We start from the raw sequence: 21,124 nt of genomic DNA on the forward strand, positions 1-21,124 counted from the left end.
TGTGTACACATTGTAGAAAGATCATGTTACAGTAATTAAAATATCCATAACTCACAAACTTATTTGTGTGTGTGTGGTGATAAAGTTTGAAATATATTCTTTTTTTTTAATTTCAGAATGATGGGGATATACGTGTTTTGTTTGTATACTTTGTTCTTATAGGGAACTGATTAATCTCAGGAATTTGCCTGGACTTGAGCAAACTTGGGGACCAAATAAATTTGGAGGCTTCCTCTCCCTCCCAGAGACCTGTCCTCTCCCTGCCCCAGTGAATCTCTAGCTAATTTCTTTCTTTTTTTTTTTCTTCTGAATGCTGCCTGTATCTCCTCCTTCCCACGGTTAACCTGCCTGAGGTCCCTTTCTGAGGTCCCTTCTGGATGTGCTGACTCCTGCTGCTGCTGTCAGCCTTCCTGTGAGGGGAGGTCCCGGAGCAAAGGTGTTTGCAAGTTTCTTTCCTTCAGAAATTAGCTAGGGGTGGTGCCTGTAGCTCAGTGGGTAGGGCCCCTGGGCACAGACACCAAGGCTGGTGGGTTCAAACCCTGCCTGGCCTGCTAACACAACAATGATAACTGCAACAAAAAGATAGCTGGGCATGTGGTGGGTGCCTGTAGTCCCAGCTACTTGGGAGACTGAGGCAAGAGAATCGATTAAGCCCAAGAGTTTAAGGTTGCTGTGATTTGTGACGCCAAGCACTCTACCCAAGGCGACGGCTTGAGACTCTGTCTGTTTGTTTTTTTAAAGACAGAGTCTCACTATGTTGCCCTCGGAGGAGTGCTGTGGTGTCACAGCTCACAGCAACCTCAAACTCTTGGGCTTAAGTGATTTCCTTGCCTCAGCCTCCCAAGCAGCTGGGACTATAGGCGCTAGCCACAATGCCCAGCTATTTTTTTTGTTGTAGTTGTCATTGTTGTTTAGCTGGCCGGGGCTGGGTTCAAACCCACCAGCCTGGGTGTATGTGCCTGGCTCCCTACTCACTGAGGCACGGGTGCTGCCAAAACATGGACTTTTTTTTTCTCAGAAGGGGACTTATGCTGTCCGTAACTGTGAGCCCACCGGTGGGACAAACTGATTAATAGCCCCTATCCCTGCTAGACTCAGCCTCCCTGAGGGTGGGGACCGTGTCTGAGTTTGTTCACCACTGGACCCCAGAATGGAGCCAGTGTCTGGCACACAAATGTGCTCAACAAATACCCGATCACACTCTCCCTACGCGATTCTACTGACAAGAGTCCACGGCAGGGAGACACAGGCCTTCCTTCTCATCCCGTCTGCCTGGGCTCAGACCACTTCTGCCACAGCCTTGACAGGAGAAGGTGGTGTCTACTCCTGCAGGCACCTGATTTCAGAGGGATGGAGGCCTCACCTGCACTTTCAAAACTCCAGAGACCCTAATGCACAGCCAGGGATGAGACCGTGGGCCTGGGGACAGATTTGAGAGAGCCCCTTTTTCTTTTTGGCTCACCCTATATGGGAAAGGGGTAGGGGGGTGGAAAACACAAACCCACAGAGCTGACAAGAATTGGTGGCAGGCGTGAGGCGCCAGCACGGTACACAGAATCCTCGCTGCCCCTAAGCCTTCCTGTTGTTGTCCATTTTGCAGATGAGGCTGAGAGAGGCTCAGAGAGGTTACCTGATTTGCCTAGAGCCACACAGCTGTGAACAGATGAGCAGGTGTTAGAACTCTGATGTGGCTAGAGCAGGCCGGAGGTGGGGGTGGTGACAATCTTCAGCCTCCGTGCGCCGGGCAGTGTAGCAGTGACCTCCCTCACACCTTGTAGGATCCTTTCCTCTCTGATTTTGGCCTCCACCCTCTCCCTGTAAACTGCCTGTTCCACACTCCACTGCTGGAAGCCCAGTCGTCTATGTGTTTAAAACTCCTCTGGCCTGGTTCTGAGTTCCCACCGGGTCTGGTGTGCTCAAAGTCCAGGTTTTTAGCTCGAGGACAACCTCAGAAAGGATGTCACGGCTAAGCCAAAGGAGATGCTGTCTCTCGGCTTTTCCTGAAAAGACAGAAAGGACTGTCCCAGCCTGCCAAGGGCGCTCACATCACTATCCCAGACCCAGGGCCTCCCACTCACCTCCCAAGCCCGGGCTCCAGGAGGTCTGGAGATCTGAGTTCAATTCCCGTCCTGCTGTCTCTACCTGGGTCACAATTAGTCCTTCTGAGGCTCAGCCTTCATAAAACGGGGGTGAGCACAGCACCTGTTTCTTACAGGTGTTAAGAATCAAACAAGCTCCTGCCTATGATCGTGCCTGGCCAGGCGGTCCCACCAATGCTTCTTGAATCGGAAAGTGATGACAATCGTCTATGTTTTTAAAGAAATCAGAAAAGCACACTGTGTTTTTGAAAAACAACAACAACAAAAAAAAACCATTTATTTCTGTAAACTGTTTGAGTGCGGAGATGTTCTTCACAGCCCCAATGCAGTACAGATTTTCTTCCCCAAAACGAAATGAGCAAGGAGAAAAAGAAAAAGAACTACATAAAATGTGCTCATGAACAACCAAGCCAATCTCATCTTTCTTTAAAAACAAAACAAAACAGATCCATTTGGATTTTCAGTGCAGGCCCAGGACTGACACCACAGACTTTCGGGTGGCCGTGAGTGGTGGGGCACACGGCTGGGGTGGCGGGGCAGCCTCCGGCCCGTGCTGTCCTCCCTGCTAGCCCGGGACCTCTCTGTAAGGGAGGAGCCAGTTAACGGTTCAACTTAAATTCCTATTCCCCACCCTGGGCCTCTCTCCCTCACGCCTTGTCAGTTTGGGAGCCCCTAAAATTATCCCTAAAATACTGAGTGTTAACTCTGCACTCAGACTTTTGCCTCAGTTCCAAACCACAAGGAAATTTCAGTCAAAAGGGCAGGAACAGGGTGGGTTTCAGACCATGCCTCAAGGCCCCTGCCAGGCAAGTTTTAAGGCAAATTTTATCTCATCCTATTCGGTCTGAGCCAGACCTAAACGTCTCACCACTGAGCATTTCTGCCTCTATTGCTGACCATGTAGTTTAGGCAACTCTGAATGGGGTGGAGAGGGACTCTGGCCCAGTTCTAGGAGGTCTGAGGCTGACAAATGGGATAATGTGTATGCTTATGAAGGCTGCAAGTGGTGGGGACAGCTCCTGGGCCCTGTGGCCCCTTCAATGGTAACAGGAGGGTGAGTCAGAGGAAACTGAGGTGGCAGCCCAGACACAGGCTGCGGAAGCAATGCCAGGCGGTGGCAGGTCCCACAGGGAGGCTTCATCGAGCACAGGAGAGATGCCAGGAAAAGGGGTCATCGCAGGAGGTACTGCAGATCTGGTGACATGCAGGACCTTGGCATCAAAATGATTTTTCTTTTGAACAAAAAAGGAGGGGGGGAAGAAAAAGAAGATGGAAGAAAGATGTTCCATGGGCTTCATGAGACAGGACACAACAGGGTTCATGAGGGAAGCAGGAAGAGGGGTTGGGGTGCAGACACAGGGTGGTGGGCGCTGCCTCTCGAGGCTTCTCCTCTGCCTGGTGGGCTGGTGGGCTGGTAGCTGAGGCCGGCGGGCCCCTCCCCCAGGGAGCAGGCAGATGACTTTGGCAAGGGGGGACGGGCACGGGGTTACTCTGTCTGGGCATCATAATTGGCTCCCCCCGCCTTCTTCAGCTCACTCTTGATGAAATCTTCCTCCAGCTCCTTCCGATCACTAATCACAAACTCTTTAGCGAAGTTCTGCAAGAACAAAGGGAAACACGCTGTGTTCACAGTGTTCCTACTAAGAAGAGACGGATGTGGTCTAAGTGCGGCCCAGGCAGCGCCTAGGAAGTTTTGGCACCCGAGTGATCATTTCAATGATCGCAATGAATACTCGGCAGTGGAGTTGATGGGCAGCCTGATTGTGTTTAGACGTCAGGGACTAGGTGGGGTTGAGATGCTGCGTTTTCCCATGACCACAGGGATGGGCCAGGAGAAGCCTGGGCTCACATTATGGCTCTGCCATCTTCCAGCCACATTACCTCGGGTAAGACCACTCAACTCTCTGTGCTTCAACTTCCTCATCTGTAAAAAAATATCTTGTCTAGCCATAAAGTGCAAAAATACCAAAAGACAAAAGAAAAAAATTTGTCAGGAGAACAGTAGGTTATGAGGTTAGAAAGGCAGGTGGGCGTGCTAGTAAATGTTTAACACCAGGCTTTCCAAAAAACAAGAAAAGAAAAGGAGGAGGAAAACTCTCATTTGTAGCTTTTGCCCATTTCCACAGTGTAAATATCCCCATAGTGGTGGATTTCAAACTACCAACATGGTGTCACCACCCATGAGGCTAGGACGATAGAGGCATGATTAGTTCTCCCAGCTCCCACCAGCTATGAGCATACAGGGCTTCTGGTCCCAAGTCTGAGTGATTAGTTCAGGCACTACTGGGCTTTCCAGTTGCACTTAGCTATGTGAGCGCAGGAACTTTGTTTGCATTCATTCAACAAACACCATGCTGATGGAGTTGAAACACATTCTTCTTAATAAAATATCACAAGGATGAAAAAGCAAGGCTGGGCAGGTGGCTCACGTCTGTAATCCCAGCACTGGGAGGCTGAGGCAGGTGGATTGCCTGAGCTCACAGGTTCGAGACCAGCCTAAGCCAGAGTGAGATGCCGTCTCTAAAAAATAGCCGGGTGTTGTGATGGGCGCCTGCAGTCCCAGCTACTTGGGAGCCTGAGGCAAGGGGATCACTTGAACCCAAGAGTTTGAGCTAAGACACCATGGCACCCTACCAAGGGTGACCAAGTGAGACTGTGTCTCAAAATAAAAAAAAAGAATGGAAAGTACTCAACACTAATATGAAGCCAGTAGATGAACTAATACACCCCCATAAGGAGCAAAACTCAATTCAATTCAAGTTGAGGGGATGGGGAGGGGAAAGAGGGTGGAGGACAGGGGAGGAGCAGGGGGATTGGTGAGCCATGGCGCCGTAGCTCACAGCAACCTAAGGGCACAATGTAGAGGTATCTGGCACACCTCCTGGGGACGGGACACAACTAAAACAGGGACTTTACCTAACAAATGCAAACATCGTAACCTAATCATTTGAACCTTCATAGTAATCTGAAATAAAAACAAACTCTGTGCTGGATGATGGGGCTATAGGGCTGAGCAAAATGGATGCAATCCACAATCACTTGTCCCCTTGGGGTACGCAGGTTTTCCCCATCTAACCCACAGGCCTGACACACATGAGGCACTTGGTAAATGTTTGTGACATGTATGAGTAAAGCAGCTGACCTGGCTGATCAGATAACTCTGAGCTATGAAGATAAACAGTTTTTATAACATGTGGACCTAGAACTTTCTTTTTTCTTTTTTTTTTTTTTTTTTGCAGTTTTCTGCCAGGGCTGGATTTGAACCAGCCACCTCTGGCATGTGGGGCTGGTGCCCTACTCCTTTGAGCCACAGGCGTCACTCTTTCTTCTTTTTTCAGACGGAGTCTCATCCTGTTGCCCTTGGTAGAGTACCCTGGCGTCATAGCTCACAGCAACCTCAATCTCTTGGGCTCAAGAGGTCCTCTTGCCTCGGCCTCCCCAGTAGCTGGAACTACAAGCACCTGCCACAATGCCCAGCTATCTTTTTTAGAGACAGGGTCTTGCCCTTGTTCAGGCTGGTCTCGAACTCCTGAGCTCAGGCTATCCACCCACCTTGGCCTCCCAGAGTGCTAGGATTACAGGTGTGAACCACCGCACCTGGCCTGGATCTAAGACTTTTAATAAACAAAGAAATGTCAGGATGGCGAGAGACAGGAAGCTACCAAAAATACAAAGAAAAAGGGAAATCTATAGAGACAGAAAACAGATGGGTGCTTTTGTTACCAAAGGCTAGAGATGGGAATGGTAGGTGATAAAAATGTTCTAAAACTGGGATTGGGTGATGATTGCACAATTCTGCAAATTTACTAAATATCACTGAATCGGACACTTAGGATGCATTTAATTTTGTAGTATGTAAGTTATACCTCAATAAAGTTGTTTTTTAAAAATCCTCTAAGATAATCAATATTATTTCCATTTTAAAGATGAGAAAACAAAAGACAGGCATTATAATACTTGCACAAAGTCGCACAGCTGAAAGGTCCAGTTGACTCCAAACCTCGCATCTTCGAGGAGTGACTTTCTCCTTTGGGGGCAAGGAAAATGTTCTGGAACCAAATGAAAATGTTTGGAACCAGTTTTGTGGCTATACAACACTGCCCATGAGCTAAATGGCATTGGATTGTACATTTTAAAATGGTTCATTTTATGTTCAGTGGATTTCATCTCAAAAAAAGTCGCCCTACCACCAAGAATGAGTAAACCAGAAGAACCATCAAGGTCAAGTTATAGAGTAAAAAGACAAACCATTTGGCGTGCAAAACCGCCAAGAAAGCTAAATGGGAAGGAGAAGTGGAGGTTAATATTTATCAAGCAGCTGATAAGTGCCAGGCAGCCTCACACATTCTCATTTAATCCTCCCTCAGTATATTAGCTGGGTTTTTGTTTTTTTTTTAATAAGCTCCCTGGGCTGGGTTTGGAGAGATTTCTGTTCCCTTCCACCATACCGTGTTACTCAGGGTGCATGTGTGTGATCAGTGAAAGGAGAGAACACAAGCCAAAAAGGAGAATTGAGAATTAATGCATTTCTCAGCCTGAGCCCCACCAGCATGGAGGAGGGGCAGACAGCACCCCAGAGGAGGAAGCCAATAACCTCAGATGCCTACAGAAGGAAGTCCAAAGGTCCCGGCTTGAGATAGCCATATATAGCAGTCTCAGAAGTTAGAACACTGGATGTTTGTGTAGGTTAGCCATCACAAGATTTAGATTAAGAAGAAATAAGTTTAGGCTGGGCACAGTGACTCTTGCCTGTAATCCTAACACTCTGGGAGGCCACCTCGGGAGGATCACTTGAGGTCAGAAGTGTGAGGCCAGCCTGAGCAAGAGCTAGATCCTGTCCCTACTAAAAACAGAAAAATGAGCCGATGTCATGGTGGGCACCTATAGTTCCAGCTACTCAGGAGGTTGAGGCAGGAGGATCTCTTGAGCCCAAGAGTTTGAGGTTACAGTGAGCTATGATGACACCACTGTACTCTAGCCTGGGCAACAGAGTGAGGGCCTATCTTAAAAAAAAAAAAAAAAGGGCGGCGCCTGTGGCTCAGTCGGTAAGGCGCCGGCCCCATATACCCAGGGTGACAGGTTCAAACCCAGCCCCGGCCAAACTGCAACCAAAAAATAGCCGGGCGTTGTGGCGGGCGCTTGTAGTCCCAGCTACTCGGGAGGCTGAGGCAAGAGAATCGCTTAAGCCCAGGAGTTGGAGGTTGCTGTGAGCTGTGTGAGGCCATGGCACTCTACCGAGGGCCATAAAGTGAGACTCTGTCTCTACAAAAAAAAAAAAAAAAAAAAAAGCCTTTGGGCGGCGCCTGTGGCTCAGTCGGTAAGGCGCCGGCCCCATATACCGAGGGTGGCGGGTTCAAGCCCGGCCCCGGCCAAACTGCAACCAAAAAAATAGCCGGGCGTTGTGGCGGGCGCCTGTAGTCCCAGCCACTCGGGAGGCTGAGGCAAGAGAATCGCTTAAGCCCAGGAGTTGGAGGTTGCTGTGAGCTGTGTGAGGCCACGGCACTCTACCAAGGGCCATAAAGTGAGACTCTGTCTCTACAAAAAAAAAAAAAAAAAAAAAAAAAAAGAAGGAAAAGAAGAGAAAACAGAACAAAAAAAAGAACTTTGATAAGGTCTAAGAAATCTAAAGTGAAAGGTCGATGGAGCTATGTGCAGTCCAAACAGGTACATAGGAAATCAAGTTATAACCAAAATTAGCAAAACAGGTAGCAGAATATATGAAATATAATGTAACAAAACAGGTAGCAGAATATATAAAATATAATGTAACAATAAATGTAAATGAACCAAATTATCTTCAAATGCTGTTTCAAATGACAGAAACAATCCCAAACCCTCTGCCACATACCAGAAACATGTTTAAAAACAAAATACTAGAAAGAAATAATTCCAGGTTATAAAAAAAACATATACATATATACCATTGCACTTTAACCTGGGCAATAGAATAAGACTCTGTCTCAAAAGAAAAAATAAATAACTGAATCTAATAAGATAAACAGAGTCACCATACAACGGGATAACCCTTCTGGATCAGCCAAATGTCCTTTCCTCTCTACCTCAGCAGGAAACAGAATGGAAGTTTATTCTGTCCACAGAGGCATGTTCCTATAGTCACTACTTAGGATGTCTTAAAAGATAAGTCATTCAGTTATCCAATTACTGCCAAAAAGAAAAGGGTTACAGGTCAAGTGTCTTGACACAGTCAGCTGGCTCACACCTAAGAGTCCTACATTATCCTAACATTTCATTTCCAATTTACCCTCAGAGAGTGAGATTGTGCAAAATTGAGTCCTTCCTCATTTTTTTTTTAATTAAATCATAGCTGTGTACATTAATGCAATCATGGGGTACCATGCGCTGGTTTTATATACAATTTGAAATATTTTCATCACACTGGTTAACATAGCCTTCCTGGCATTTTCTTAGTTATTGTGTTAAAACATTTATATTCTACATTTAGTAAGTTTCACATGTACCCTTGTAAGATGCACCATAGGTGTGGTCCTACCAATCACCCTTCATCCACCCATCCTCCCCTCTCCCCTCCCCTCCTTTTCCCCTTTCCCCACGTTCTTAGGCTATAATTGGGTTACAGCTTTCATATGAAAGCTATAAATTAGTTTCATAGCAGGGCTGAGTACACTGGATACTTTTTCTTCCATTCTTGAGACACTTTGCTTTGGTCTATTCTAATGACCAAGACAGGTACTTGAAAACTGACATTCACCCCTTCCTTGATAGGGACCAGCAAGAGACCCTCAGAGGGGAAGCCATTTATCCCCAGGCACAGCACCATCACAATGGGGGCCCTGGACCACCTGGCCCCAGAGGCTCCTGGAGCAGAAGCATAATAGCCCAGCAGAAGGTGCCAGGCTGGGCTCTGTCACCTGCAGTGTAGAAAGATCTTTGTTTTGTCTAAGAACCTGGTGCTCTATGACAGCTTCCAGACAAGGGGACTTTTCCTTTTTTTTTTTTTTTCTTTTGCCACAGCAGGACTTTCCACAGGAAGAAGCCTCGTGCAGTGAAGTCTGACTCCAAGAGGTTCAGCCCACATTGAAATGGTTAGGAGACATGCAACCAGCACGTTGAAGGGAAGTTTTGTTCCTGTGGCCTTTCTCAAGTGCACATATGTCTGTGCCTCAAAGATGCAAAACAAACGCCAGCCCACTGTCCGGAGGATGGCCATCTAGCCAAGGATGAGGGTTCAGAACCCACAGGGGCTCTGTACAATGTCGAGCGTCTATTTGCAAGGCTGGTTTTTAAAGTGCATAAATGTTTTCCCATCCTTGGCTCTAAGTCATCCCTTTCATTTTCAAATGGCTCCCTGAGCTTAAACCCCACAGGGGCTGGGAGTAAGTTTGGGCCAAATAGAAATAGGGACAGTTGTCCACCTGCACCTCCAGCAACCGGCCCTCCCCAGGGACTCAACCTCCCTGAGCTCAGTCTCCTCATCTGCAAAGGGGGACAGTAACAGCCCCTGTGTCCTAGGGCTGCTGTGAGGATCTTAGGAGCGAGCAAAGGGCTTGGACACCTGAGGAGTGTGCCTGGCACACAGTAAATGCTCAACAGTCATTACAAGGTGTTTTACATCTACTGGGGAATTTAAGATATGAAGAAGTTCTCTGAACTACTCAGAGCAAAGGCGGGTTCCTCTTCTCTCCATTTCCAGTGTTTCTTTTTTAACGAAGGAAAGTCCCAGGAATTCCTCTGAGTAACCCAAAAGTTGGGCCAAGGGTTGGCTGCAGGAGAGCAGGGAGGTGTTTTTTGTTTTTTTTGCAGTTTTTGGCCAGGGCCAGGTTTGAACCCTCCACCTCTGGTATATGGTGCGGCGCCCTACTCTTTGAGCCACAGGCGCTATCAAGAAAGCAGGGAGGAAGCCTGTTGGGGAGGAACCATCAGGGCTTCCACTTGGGACTCTTGGACAACTGTGGTGTCCAAAACTGTGGTGAGATTTCTTTTTTGTTTGTTTTTTTGAGACAGAGTCTCAAGCTGTCACCCTGGGTAGAGTACCGTGACGTCACAGCTCACAACAACCTCAACTCTTGGGCTTAAGGGATTTCCTTGCCACAGCCTCCCAAGTAGTTGGGACTACAGGCGCCCACCACAACATCTGGCTATTTTGGGGTTGTAGTTGTCATTGTTGTTTGGCAGGCCCGGGCTGGTTGCCAACCTGCCAACTCCAGTGTACGTGACTGGCGCCCTGGCCGCTGAGCTACAGGCGCTGAGCCTGTGGTGAGATTTCTAACCACCCCAGAGAACCTGGGTGCGGGGGAATTTCTGGGAAGAAAAGGATGAGTGGGGATCCATGTGGACAGTTAAATTTGTGTTATCAGAAACACACAATTGTATAAAGTGGGGCAAGGCAGGAAAGGGTATCTTCATTGTATCCAAAGACAAGGAAAGCTGAAACAATTCATTCTTCCCACTAACACCTGTTTACTGAACATATATTACACACTACAGACTCTCCTAGGCTCTGGGAAGTCAAAATTCTAGTATTTATGGGTCTCTCTGAGGGACTGAAAGAAGAAAAAAAGAAGTAGGGGGCTGTAAAACGCCCTAAAGGAAGCATTCGATGGCTCTGGGCCCTGGTTTCCATCCCTGTGAAAGAAGAAGGCTGCACAAAGGTCCCCCCAGGCCTTTCCCCATTAGTCATCCAGGGACCTACACTAGGCCTCTGGAGCACATGGACATGGCACAAAGTTCCACCAGAGACATCAGAATCAGAAGGAACACCGCCACAGAAAAGTCAGCTTTGGGATCAGAGCATGGCTTTCAAAGTGAAGGCTGGGTGCTGGCTTCAGGCCTGTCCCAAATCCTTGCAAAAAACTGTAGTGGATAGAATCTCACATGCATGAGATGGGACAGGGAGTAGACAGACACTTGCTGGCCACAATAATGTGTCTTTTCCCCAAGGGCATGAAGATTAATTATAAACCAAAGATCCCTGAGTGTTGAAGAAAAGCAGTCAGTCCCTAGCAGCCTGCATCTTGCTGGGAAGAAGGGTGAGCTCTGGGGAGCGTGCAAGGGCAGAGGGAGAACGCACAGCCATCACACCTGCTGGGATTCTGCTGCCAGCCCCTCCTGGCCCTGCACCACCCCTCCTACAACTGTTCTAAAGTACTTGAGAGATTAAGGTGTCTAAAATCCTACCAGCAAGGTGTAATTTACTCAAAAGGAACAGTTTCTTATAACAGGCATGAGTCATCACAGAAAAAGGAAAAAAACAAACACATGAAAATGACATGGTCTAGCATTTGACAGATTTGGGAATAAAGGCACCAGCACCACCCTTACGGCTCAGGAGTGCCATGATCCTGCTTCACTAGGGCGGGAACAAAGGACAAGACAGGGCACACTTCAGGTAGGCACAGGGTGATCACCTAATGGAGATGGAAGGCAGGAAGGCATGACGTCCTAAGAGCATGCTGTGACCAGGTTCAAGACAAAACTAAACAGAGACAGTTGTCCATATGTCCGGAATCCTGTTGCCTACAGGGCCACCCACCTCTTCAGCACTTGAGCCACTACCTCAAAGTCTAAGCATGTCCCCTCTTGTATCCATGGCAGACATCATAAATCTATCATGGCACTGAGGCCAGACTTAACCTCAGAATCCTTTTTTTTTCTTTTTTTTGGCCGGGGCTGGGTTTGAACCCGCCACCTCTGGCATATGGGACCGGCGCCCTACTTCTTGAGCCACAGGCGCCGCCCCTCTGAACCCTTCTTAACCGAGAGCTCCTCCCTCTCAACTTGCTAATCAGTTGACAAGCTAGAGATTAAATCCAGGTGTAGGTCTTCAACTTCTGCCCCGTCTAAATGTACCTATCACTTCTTGTTCCTCAGCCATCCCCATGTATGGAAAAGAAATAAGAAAATTTTTTTTTATAATGACAATACCTATGCTCAAAGATGTTCATTACCAGTAAATACCAAAGCATTTCCATTTTCCAACAAAAGCTAGTTAAGTATCTACGCTGAACCCTTCATATACACAAGGTACTGATTATATTCTGTACCTTACTTAACTTTCATAATTCCGTGAGTTAGAGATTACCATCCTGATTTGTCAGATGAGGAAATCGAGGATCAGGGAGGTGAAGCAGCCTGCAGAAGGTCCCACGATTAACTCTGTGCCAGTGTCTTCACCAGGAGAAGTAACACACACCACACACACACACATACATACACACTCACACAGCAGCAAACACACAAAGTGGGCATCAGATTTACACATGTGCTATATTCACTTACCAAATAGTGTTTGGCCATTAAAATTATGAAAACTGAAAACACACTTGTGCAATGTTAAGAGAAAGGACACAAGTTCTGTGTCTGCTATGACATAAGCTGTGTTCTAACATGTGCCACCAGGCAAGGGCCCCACAGAAATCTCCATGGGAGGTGGAGGGTAGTGGCTGCTAACTGAGTTCTTTCATTTCACCCCAGCACTTACAGAAAACCACAGGACCCACTTCGTCTTCTTGGGAGAAGAGGCAGAGTAAGAACAGAGACTTGTTTCAGTGGGTATCTCAAAAGGCAGAACATTCAGGGACAAATGTTGACAAGAAGGGAACAAAAATGTGCTTCATCTAGCTCAAGGAAAACGCGCTCTGCTCTCTCCTATTGTATCCATGGCAGACATGGAAGGGAAAGAGACACAGGGAGGAAAGGCATTCTTACAGAGTGATGAGATGTAGCCACATGGGAACACACCATTCATACACAAGGCACCCTCTAGATTCATTTCTTCTGGCCCCTTCAATTAAGACCTACCCGGTATCCTCACAGCTCACAATGTGCCACCAGGCAAGGGCCCCATGGAAATCTCCACGTGAGATCACAACTACCTATCGTACTGTGTCAGGAAGCACCATCTCACGGCACCAGGAGGCCAGCTGCTGGCAGGGGACCTGGGCAGGTATCACACACTAAGGTAGGCTGGCACCTGGCCTGGAGTTTACTGAGGGACAGACAGGCAGAGTTTAGAACTAAGCAAAATTGTTTGCATATTAAAGGGGCTTCGTTTACATGCTAGGCCCAAAGCCAGGGTATAGGATGGCTCCATCCTGCCCTTAAGAGCTTTTAACCTCTTTGGTAACAGGACCCCAAAGCTAGCTTCATCACTGTCCTGTTTAAAGTCTTCCCAGGGCTCCCCGCTGTCCTCCCGGTAAAGCTCACCCCTCCTTTAAAGTGGTCCCCAATTCTCTCTCCTCTGGCTTATGTCTCAACACTCACTGAGGCTCAAGAATTCATTTTCCCTGAGCCTCAGTTTTCTCATCTATATAGTGGGTGAGTACAGTACCTGGTTCATGGGTGGCCAAGCCTGCCTGTGCACACATGATCACTGATACTGCCATTCATGGGCTGTTTGGGAGCTTTTTGTTTTTCTTTTTTCTTTCTTTCTTTTTTTTAGAGACAGAGTCTCACTTTGTCACCTTCGGTAGAGTGCTGTGCCATCACAGCTCACAGCAACCTCCAGCTCTTGGGCTTAGGCGATTCTCTTGCCTCAGCCTCCCGAGTAGCTGGGACTACAGGCGCCCACCACACCTGGCTATTTTTTTGTTTGAACCGGCCACCCTCGGTATATGGGGCCAGCACCCTACCCACTGAGCCACAGGCGCCACCCAAACTTTTTGTTTTTCATTTAGGCAGTTTGTGTGTTTAAAATATGTGATGTCCAGGGGCCTGGGGTGCTCCCACTGAATGGGCACAATGTAGGGGTGTATGCCACACCTTTTGGGTGTAGGACATAACGATAAGAGAAACTCTACCCAATAAATTTGAATGTTGTGATTTGGTTGTTTGTACTCTCACATTAACTAAAATTAAAAAAATAAAATAACAGGGGCCGTGCCTGTGGCTCAAAGGGGTAGGGCGCTGGCCCCATATGCTGGAGGTGGCAGGTTCAAACCCAGCCCTGGCCAAAAACTGCAAAATAAATAAACAAATAATAATTAAAGAAAAAAAAAGAGAGAGAAGATTTAAAAATAAATAAATAAATAAAAATAAAATAACGGCCAGGTGCGGTGGCTCACGCCTGTAATCCCAGCACTGTGGGAGGCTGAGGCAGGTGGATTGCCTAAGCTCACAAGTTTGAGACCAGCCTGAGCAAGAGCAAGACCTTGTTTCTACAAATAGCTTGGTTTTGTGGTGGGTGCCTATAGTCCCAGCTACTCAGGAGGCTGAAACAAAAGGATTGCTTAAGTCGAACAGTTTGAGGTTGCTGTGAGCTGTGACGCCATGGCACTCTACCCAGGGCGACCAAGTGAGACTCTGTCTCAAAAAAAAAAAAATAATAAAATAAAATAAAATAAATGATACACAGCCTGAGGAAAAGCGAGACCCCATCTCTTTTAAAAGAAGGCTTTTTAAAGAGCCTAGGGAGGCTGAGGCAGGAGATCACTTGAGCCCAAGAGTTTGAGGTTGCTATGAGTTGTGACGCTATAAAAAAAAAAGTAGTTCACACTTGTAATCCTAGCACTCTGGGCGTATGAGGCAGGTAGATTACTTGAGCTCGGGAGTTCAAGACCAGCCTGAGCAAGAATAAGACCCCATCTCTAAAAGTAGCTGGGTATTGTGGCAGGTGCCTGTAGTCCCAGCTACTCGGGAGGCTGTGGCAAGAGAATCACTTGAGCCCAACAGTTTGAGGTTGCTGTGAGCCATGATGCCACAGCACTCTACCAAGGGTGTCAAAGTGAGACTCAGTCTCAAAATAAATAAATAAAATAAAATAAATTATATGAACCACAAACAGCCCTGCTGCCTGAGCACAGGCCCAGATGAAATGCATCAGGGCAAAAAGGCCCTTCTGGTTTTGAGTCTACAGGGTCCTCCCCTGAACCACTGGTTTGAAGAAGCATAGGCACTCCACATAAAAACAAATGTAAAAACAAACGCTGAAACCCTCTGAGAATGATGAAGACCTGTAGATAGTCCCCAGAGTGCTAGGAAAAGACTAAAGCTTTGCCAAGGGAACAGCAGCCACACAGACCCAGCAGGCAGGCGGGGAGGCTGCAGGTCCCTGGAGGCCCGGGCAGCAATCACTTCTGCTTTCTACTAAAACAAAAGCAAAGTCTTTGGAAATGTCAACCTGCCCCCACTCCTCCCCGATGTAACTGGCTTCCACTATTTAATTCAAACCAAACAACAGTTACTGAACGTTTTTTTTAGCATCTATCCCAGGAACACACAAAGAACCTACAGGGACAGATTCATTTCTTCATTGTTTCCACTCTGATTATGCACCAGCGCACAGCAATCTCCCAGGCACCAGAGTCCTACCTAATAGAGCAGCCCAGCTCAGCAGACCTCCTACCCTTAAGGAGACTTAGTTACAATTCCTGGAGTCTGGACCATAGTAGAAATAGATGCAGAAGCAACTAATTCTGATTGAGGCTGGTAGGAGAACAGGGGAAAAAATCAGTATCAGCTGAACAAATAATCCCAGCATTTTGGGAGGCTGAGATGGGAGGACCACTTGAGGCCAGGCGTTCAAGGCTGCAGTGAGATAAGATTATGGCACAGCACTCCAGCCTGGAAAAACAGATTAATCAGGGTTTTGAAGGATGAATAAGAGTTTACTGGGCACCAAAATTTACATTCATTTTTTTTTTCACAAGTGAGAACACAGAAATTCTAGAGATAAATTACTTGTCCGAGGTCCTACCACCATGAGCTGAGAAAGCTCAAATACGGACTTGAGTCTCCTTCCCCAAAGCCCATGATTTTTTCCATTTGACACAGCAACTCTCTTTTTAAAAGCACTGAACAAGGGGCAGTTTTCACTTGAAAAATAAAAAAGTTTCCACCATCAAGAAAGATGGAGGACCAGTGAATTTAAAAACAAACGTGCACAGGCCACACAAGCTTATACATCCCTCATAGAGAAAGGAGAGCATCCAAACTCTACTGATGGCCTCCAAATGGTTTTCTCAGGGCGGAAGACTTTGGAAATGTGTACGGTGGCTTTCAGGCCAGACTGGACAAGTTACTTACCTTCCTGGGGTCTCCAGCTCCTCATCCAGGAAAATTACAGACCCAACCTCATGATGGATAAATGATTTAATATGTGCACGGCCCTTTAAAGAGCACCAGGCACACAGTAGGGACATGAACTATTGTCACTAGTATATTTACCACATTGGTACAGAGGTCCTTAGAGGGGAGATTGGGTACATCTGACCCTGGGGAGGGTAGATGAGATCCCAGCTTCTGACCGACCCTGCATCTGGGGTTTAGAAGCCATCAGAATAGACCCGGATCTGGGAGCTCTGCACCATCTCCAGAAGGTCTATCCTTCCCACTCCACATCTCCTTGGAGCAAACAATCTCTGTCATTCTCTTTTCCCAATGCTGAGAGCTGAAATATACCCTCTGGGTACCCGACTCTGCGAACATTCATATTATGTTAACAAATAAATAAAAGGATCACAGGAATAAAACTATTCTGCAAGGCAAGCACAATGTGTCATTGACTGGGACTGGCCCAAATCGAGATACCCGGATAACCAGGCCCGGCATAGGGCAGGTCGTGTCAGCAGCCACGGCATTGTCCCAACAATCCCACAGAGACACGGGAACAAAGGGCCCAATGCTTTGTCCCAGGCACCAGCTGGGCACTTCCATGTGGCAGACAGCAGCGTGGGCTCAGCTCATTCTCTCGACTCCCAGCCCAGCTCTCCACAGCCCCTGTGACCCTGAGGCCCGGTTGGCATCTGGCTTGTCTCCACCCAGCCTCAGAAGCCCCTCAGGTTCTCAGCCTGGCTCTGAACACAGACTAAAGAGACCCAGCATCAAACCTCCCAACTCCTAATTCTCCCAGGCTCTAGCCCCAGTTCACGTGCTTGTTAGCTGTGGGTTGAAGACGGGCCTATCACTGTGCTGGCCTCAGTTTCCCTGCATGCCAATTCATCTGTGTGTCGGGCCACAGGTGACGTATGAATTATCTGAAGTCAGCACTGGCAAATGTGGGTGTGGCCAGGACCTTTCTTGTGACTTTGGTCCAAGCCATTTGCAAGACAATTAGGCAATATCAGGGAACAAGAACAAGATGCTTCCCAGTTAGCTCAGCACAGGTATCTGCCATCCCCTAAGGAAATAATCCACAACATAGGGACGTTTTCCACTCAAGCTGTGCATCACGGTGTTGTCTAAAAGGAACTACTACTACTATCTCCAGGGCCATTACCAGACACCGCTCCAAGTACTCGCTCTGCAGTTGTTACTTTAATCCACACAATGATGAGAGTCCTATGCTACATTAGATGTCAACTCCCTGAAGTCCCAGGTCAGGTAAGCAGCGGGCCTCAGGCCACACAGTAAGTGACGGAGCTGAAATGTGAGAGCCACACCATCTGGCTCAAGACACACCCTGGCCCTGCTCTGCCTCTTTGTTGAAGGTTCTATTGAGGGTAAAATGCCATCATAAAAAATTACCCCATTTTAAAAAAAGGAAAAGAGAAATCTTCATAACATGCCAAAGTCAACACAGCATGCCAACTCATGGATTCATCACTCCACAAATGAGGAAACTGAGGCCCAGGGAGGGAGACAGATTTGACTGGGGTCAAGCTGGTAGTGACACAAAGAGCTCCCGTCTTGGTCACAGTCACTCTACATCAGCGACCGTGCAATTGACTTGCATTCTGTGTTTCAGACAAGGCACAAGGATGCGTGTGCATTACCTTTACTATTACCCTGTTTCCCTGAAAATAAGACATCCTCCGAAAATAAGACCCACTTACAGGAACGATAAGACGTCCCCTGAAAATAAGACCTAGCGCATCTTTGGGAGCACACCTTAAAATAAGACACTGTCTTATTTTCGGGGAAACAGGGTGTCAGAGTCAAGGGCCTATCCACACAGTAATCTTGAAACTAAAAGTCAGGCGGCGCCTGTGGCTCAGTTGGTAAGGCGCCGGCCCCATATACCGAGGGTGACGGGTTCAAACCCGGCCCCGGCTGAACTGCAACCAAAAAATAGCCGGGCGTTGTGGTGGGCACCTGTAGTCCCAGCTGCTCGGGAGGCTGAGGCAAGAGCCCAGGAGTTGGAGGTTGCTGTGAGCTGGGTGAGGCCATGGCACTCTACCGAGGGCCATAAAGTGAGACTCTGTCTCTACAAAAAAAAAAAAAAAAAAAGAAACTAAAAGTCAGCCCACTTATTCTTCACATGGCAAATAGCAAAGGCAGCTGGACGAGTGATCCGGGACGCAAGACACGGAATCCATCTCCCATCTGGAAGCCGCCTTAGAGGACATCTGGTCTGAGTTTCCATTAAGCAGAGAGGAAGCTGATGCTCATGCCAGTCTCAGCAAGAGTTTAGAGACTGTGAAAGATCCTGTCACACAGGCAGTAACGGCCTCAACGCTCCTTGTCATCGGAATGGTTGTATCTGCAGCTATTATAGGATAAACGTGAAATCTTGCAGGAGCTTCAGATAATTAACATTTTTAAGTGTAGAGATAGAAAATGCAAATGATAGTGGTCAAGGTGTAACACTGCACCTGCAGCTCAGGACAGTGTCCCAGGTCCCCAGCGCAGTGGACATCCAGGCTGCTTCACCTACCAGCATCTGTTAACAACTTGGATGAACTGGAGCTGCCCATCATGAGGAGCTGCCCATCATGAAAACCCGCCTCCCTGCTGCACAAGGCGGGCATGTGACCCAAGCTGGGCCAATCAGGGTTCTCTTAAGGGATTGATTGACAGCAAGGGAAGAAGATGCCCTTCTTCTGGGATCCTGACCTGAAGGACCACCATAGCCTGGACCATTCCTCCTGCAGGGCAGAGGCTGCCTGAGGCCACACCCTGAGAAAAACAGAACTGAGGGATAGGAAGAAAATGCCCCTTGAGCCTTGACCGGCCACACCTAGAGCCCAACCCCCCACCCCCACCCTACACTTCCCAGTCGACAGGCCAGACAATCCCCCTTTTCACCTCACCTTATTTGAGCTCCCAAACAAAGAATGGTAACTACTCCTCCCACCTAAAGGAATCCTGGTAGAGAACCCGTTTCCTTCAATCTCCTCTGTCATGGGGCCTCTTAACCAACTGATAAAGGTTTCAGATTTGGAAGAAATTCCGCAGGCTCCTTGGAGGGTACGAGATTACAAGGTACTTTTATGACGTTTCCTTGGGGGGTGGTGAAAAAGTTCTAGAAAGACAGCAGTGATGGCCACACAAAGCTGTGAATGTGCTTAATGCCACTGAACCTTATACCTTAAAACGGTTGAGATGGTTAAGTTTTACGTTATTGTATTTTACCACAATTTTTTTAAATGGAAAGAAAAAAGGAAGGGCAAGATTCAAGAGACTGTGCCCAGTGGACGCGTCCACGCTCTCTGGGCTGGGTCCTCGGGCCACACTCAAGAGGGGGCTCTGCCTGGGGGGGGCAGAATTCAGCAGGAGACTTTTGGCCAGGCAACAGGCATGCCTTGCGGCCACACATACACACACGTGACCCCGCAAAGCTAGTTAACCATTAAAACCCAACTGGCCTGGAGAAAAAAAAATACCCTGTAGGTTAAGAAAGTGACTTTCCAAAGGAAGGTTTCCAGGACCAGACAGTGCGCAGACAGAGGTGTTAACCAGTCACACAGATTAGGACTTGAAATAAATGATGTTTACTGGGCATTTCTTAGGTCCCAGCAACTGCTAACCCTTTAAAAAGGCAATCTGATAACCAGGCACAGTGGCTCATGCAGAGGCAGGAGGATCACTTGAGACCAGCATGGGCAACACAGCAAGACCCATCCATACAAAAAAATAGAAAAACCAGCTGGGCATAGAAGCATGTACCTGTAGTCCCAGCTACAGGAGGCTAAGGCAGGAAGATTGCCTGTGCCCAGGAGTTTGAGGTTGCCGTGAGCTAAGCTGAGGCCATAGCAGTCGTAATCTGACAACTAAGACCTTCTAAAAATGATTATCACTGGTGGTGCCCATAGCTCACTGGGTAGGGCGCCGGCCACATACACCAATGCTGGCGGTTTTGAACCTGGCCTCGGTCAGCGAAACAACGACAACTGCAAAAAAAAAAAAAAAAATAGCTGAGTGCTGTGGTAGCTCCAGTAGTCTCAGCCACTTGGGAGGCTGAGGCAAAAGAATCGCTTAAGCCCAGGAGTTTGAGGTTGCTGTGAGCTGTGATGGCACAGCACTCTACTGAAGGCAACATAGTGAGACTCTGTCTCAAAAAATAAATAAATAAATAAATAAATAAATAATAAAAATGATTACCACGACTGCTAACTCCAGAAGCCTACCTCCTCAGAATGTGTTCTAAAGAAACAATTCAATGGAAGAGAAAAAGGAGCTGTGTGTATGAAAATGTGGGTTGGAACAATATTTATAAAAATAAAAACTGGAAACAACTCAAGAGGCCAAGAACAGGGGAACATTTAGTACATCACAGTACACTTGTGAGATGGGACACTCTGCTCCCAGAAAAACATTAATTACAAAGACTGTGCAATCATAGAATTTATCAAATTATATTAATTAAAAAAATAAATAAAAAGCAGCCGCAGACCGCAGGGCGATCCTGGGCTATGACTGCAGCAATGCAGAAAGGCAGGAGGTGAGTCTGTTTGAGAGAGGTGGCAGGGAAAGCAAAAACCAGGCGGTGGCCATGCAAAGACAGAAATTTATTATTTCCTATGATTATTTGTTAAATAAATTTTTTTTTTAGTCTGGGCGTGGTGACTCACACTTGTAATCCCAGCCCTCTGGGAGGTCAAGGCAGGAGGATCCCTTGAGCTCAGGAGTTGGAGACCAGCCTGAGCAAGAGTGAGACCCAGTCTCTACTAAAAATAGAAAAATTAGCTGGACATGGTGGTGGGCACTTATAGTCCTAGCTACTTGAGATGCTGAGGCAGGAGGATCTGAGTCCAGGAGTTTGAGGTTGCTGTGAGCTATGATGACGCCACAGCACTCTACCCAGAGTGACAGAGCGAGACTCTGTCTCAAAAAAAAAAAAATTATTTTGGAAGAATTTTGGATTTACAGAGAAGTTGTAAGGGATACTA

General features: G+C 47.4%; 1 protein-coding gene across 1 annotated transcript in view; it reads right to left on the bottom strand.

Moving 5' to 3' along the window:
* Positions 1-2,356: 2,356 nt before the first annotated feature.
* COTL1 (coactosin like F-actin binding protein 1) overlaps positions 2,357-21,124 on the bottom strand; it is a 42,007-nt gene continuing 23,239 nt past the window's right edge. The window contains exon 4 of the mRNA XM_053553674.1: positions 2,357-3,696. Within this exon, the coding sequence (XP_053409649.1) occupies positions 3,586-3,696 (111 nt within the window). The 3' untranslated portion in view covers positions 2,357-3,585. The remainder of the gene's footprint in view (positions 3,697-21,124) is intronic.

The sequence above is a fragment of the Nycticebus coucang genome, chromosome 2 (genome assembly GCF_027406575.1).
Source record: "Nycticebus coucang isolate mNycCou1 chromosome 2, mNycCou1.pri, whole genome shotgun sequence".
Classification (NCBI taxonomy): domain Eukaryota; kingdom Metazoa; phylum Chordata; class Mammalia; order Primates; family Lorisidae; genus Nycticebus; species Nycticebus coucang.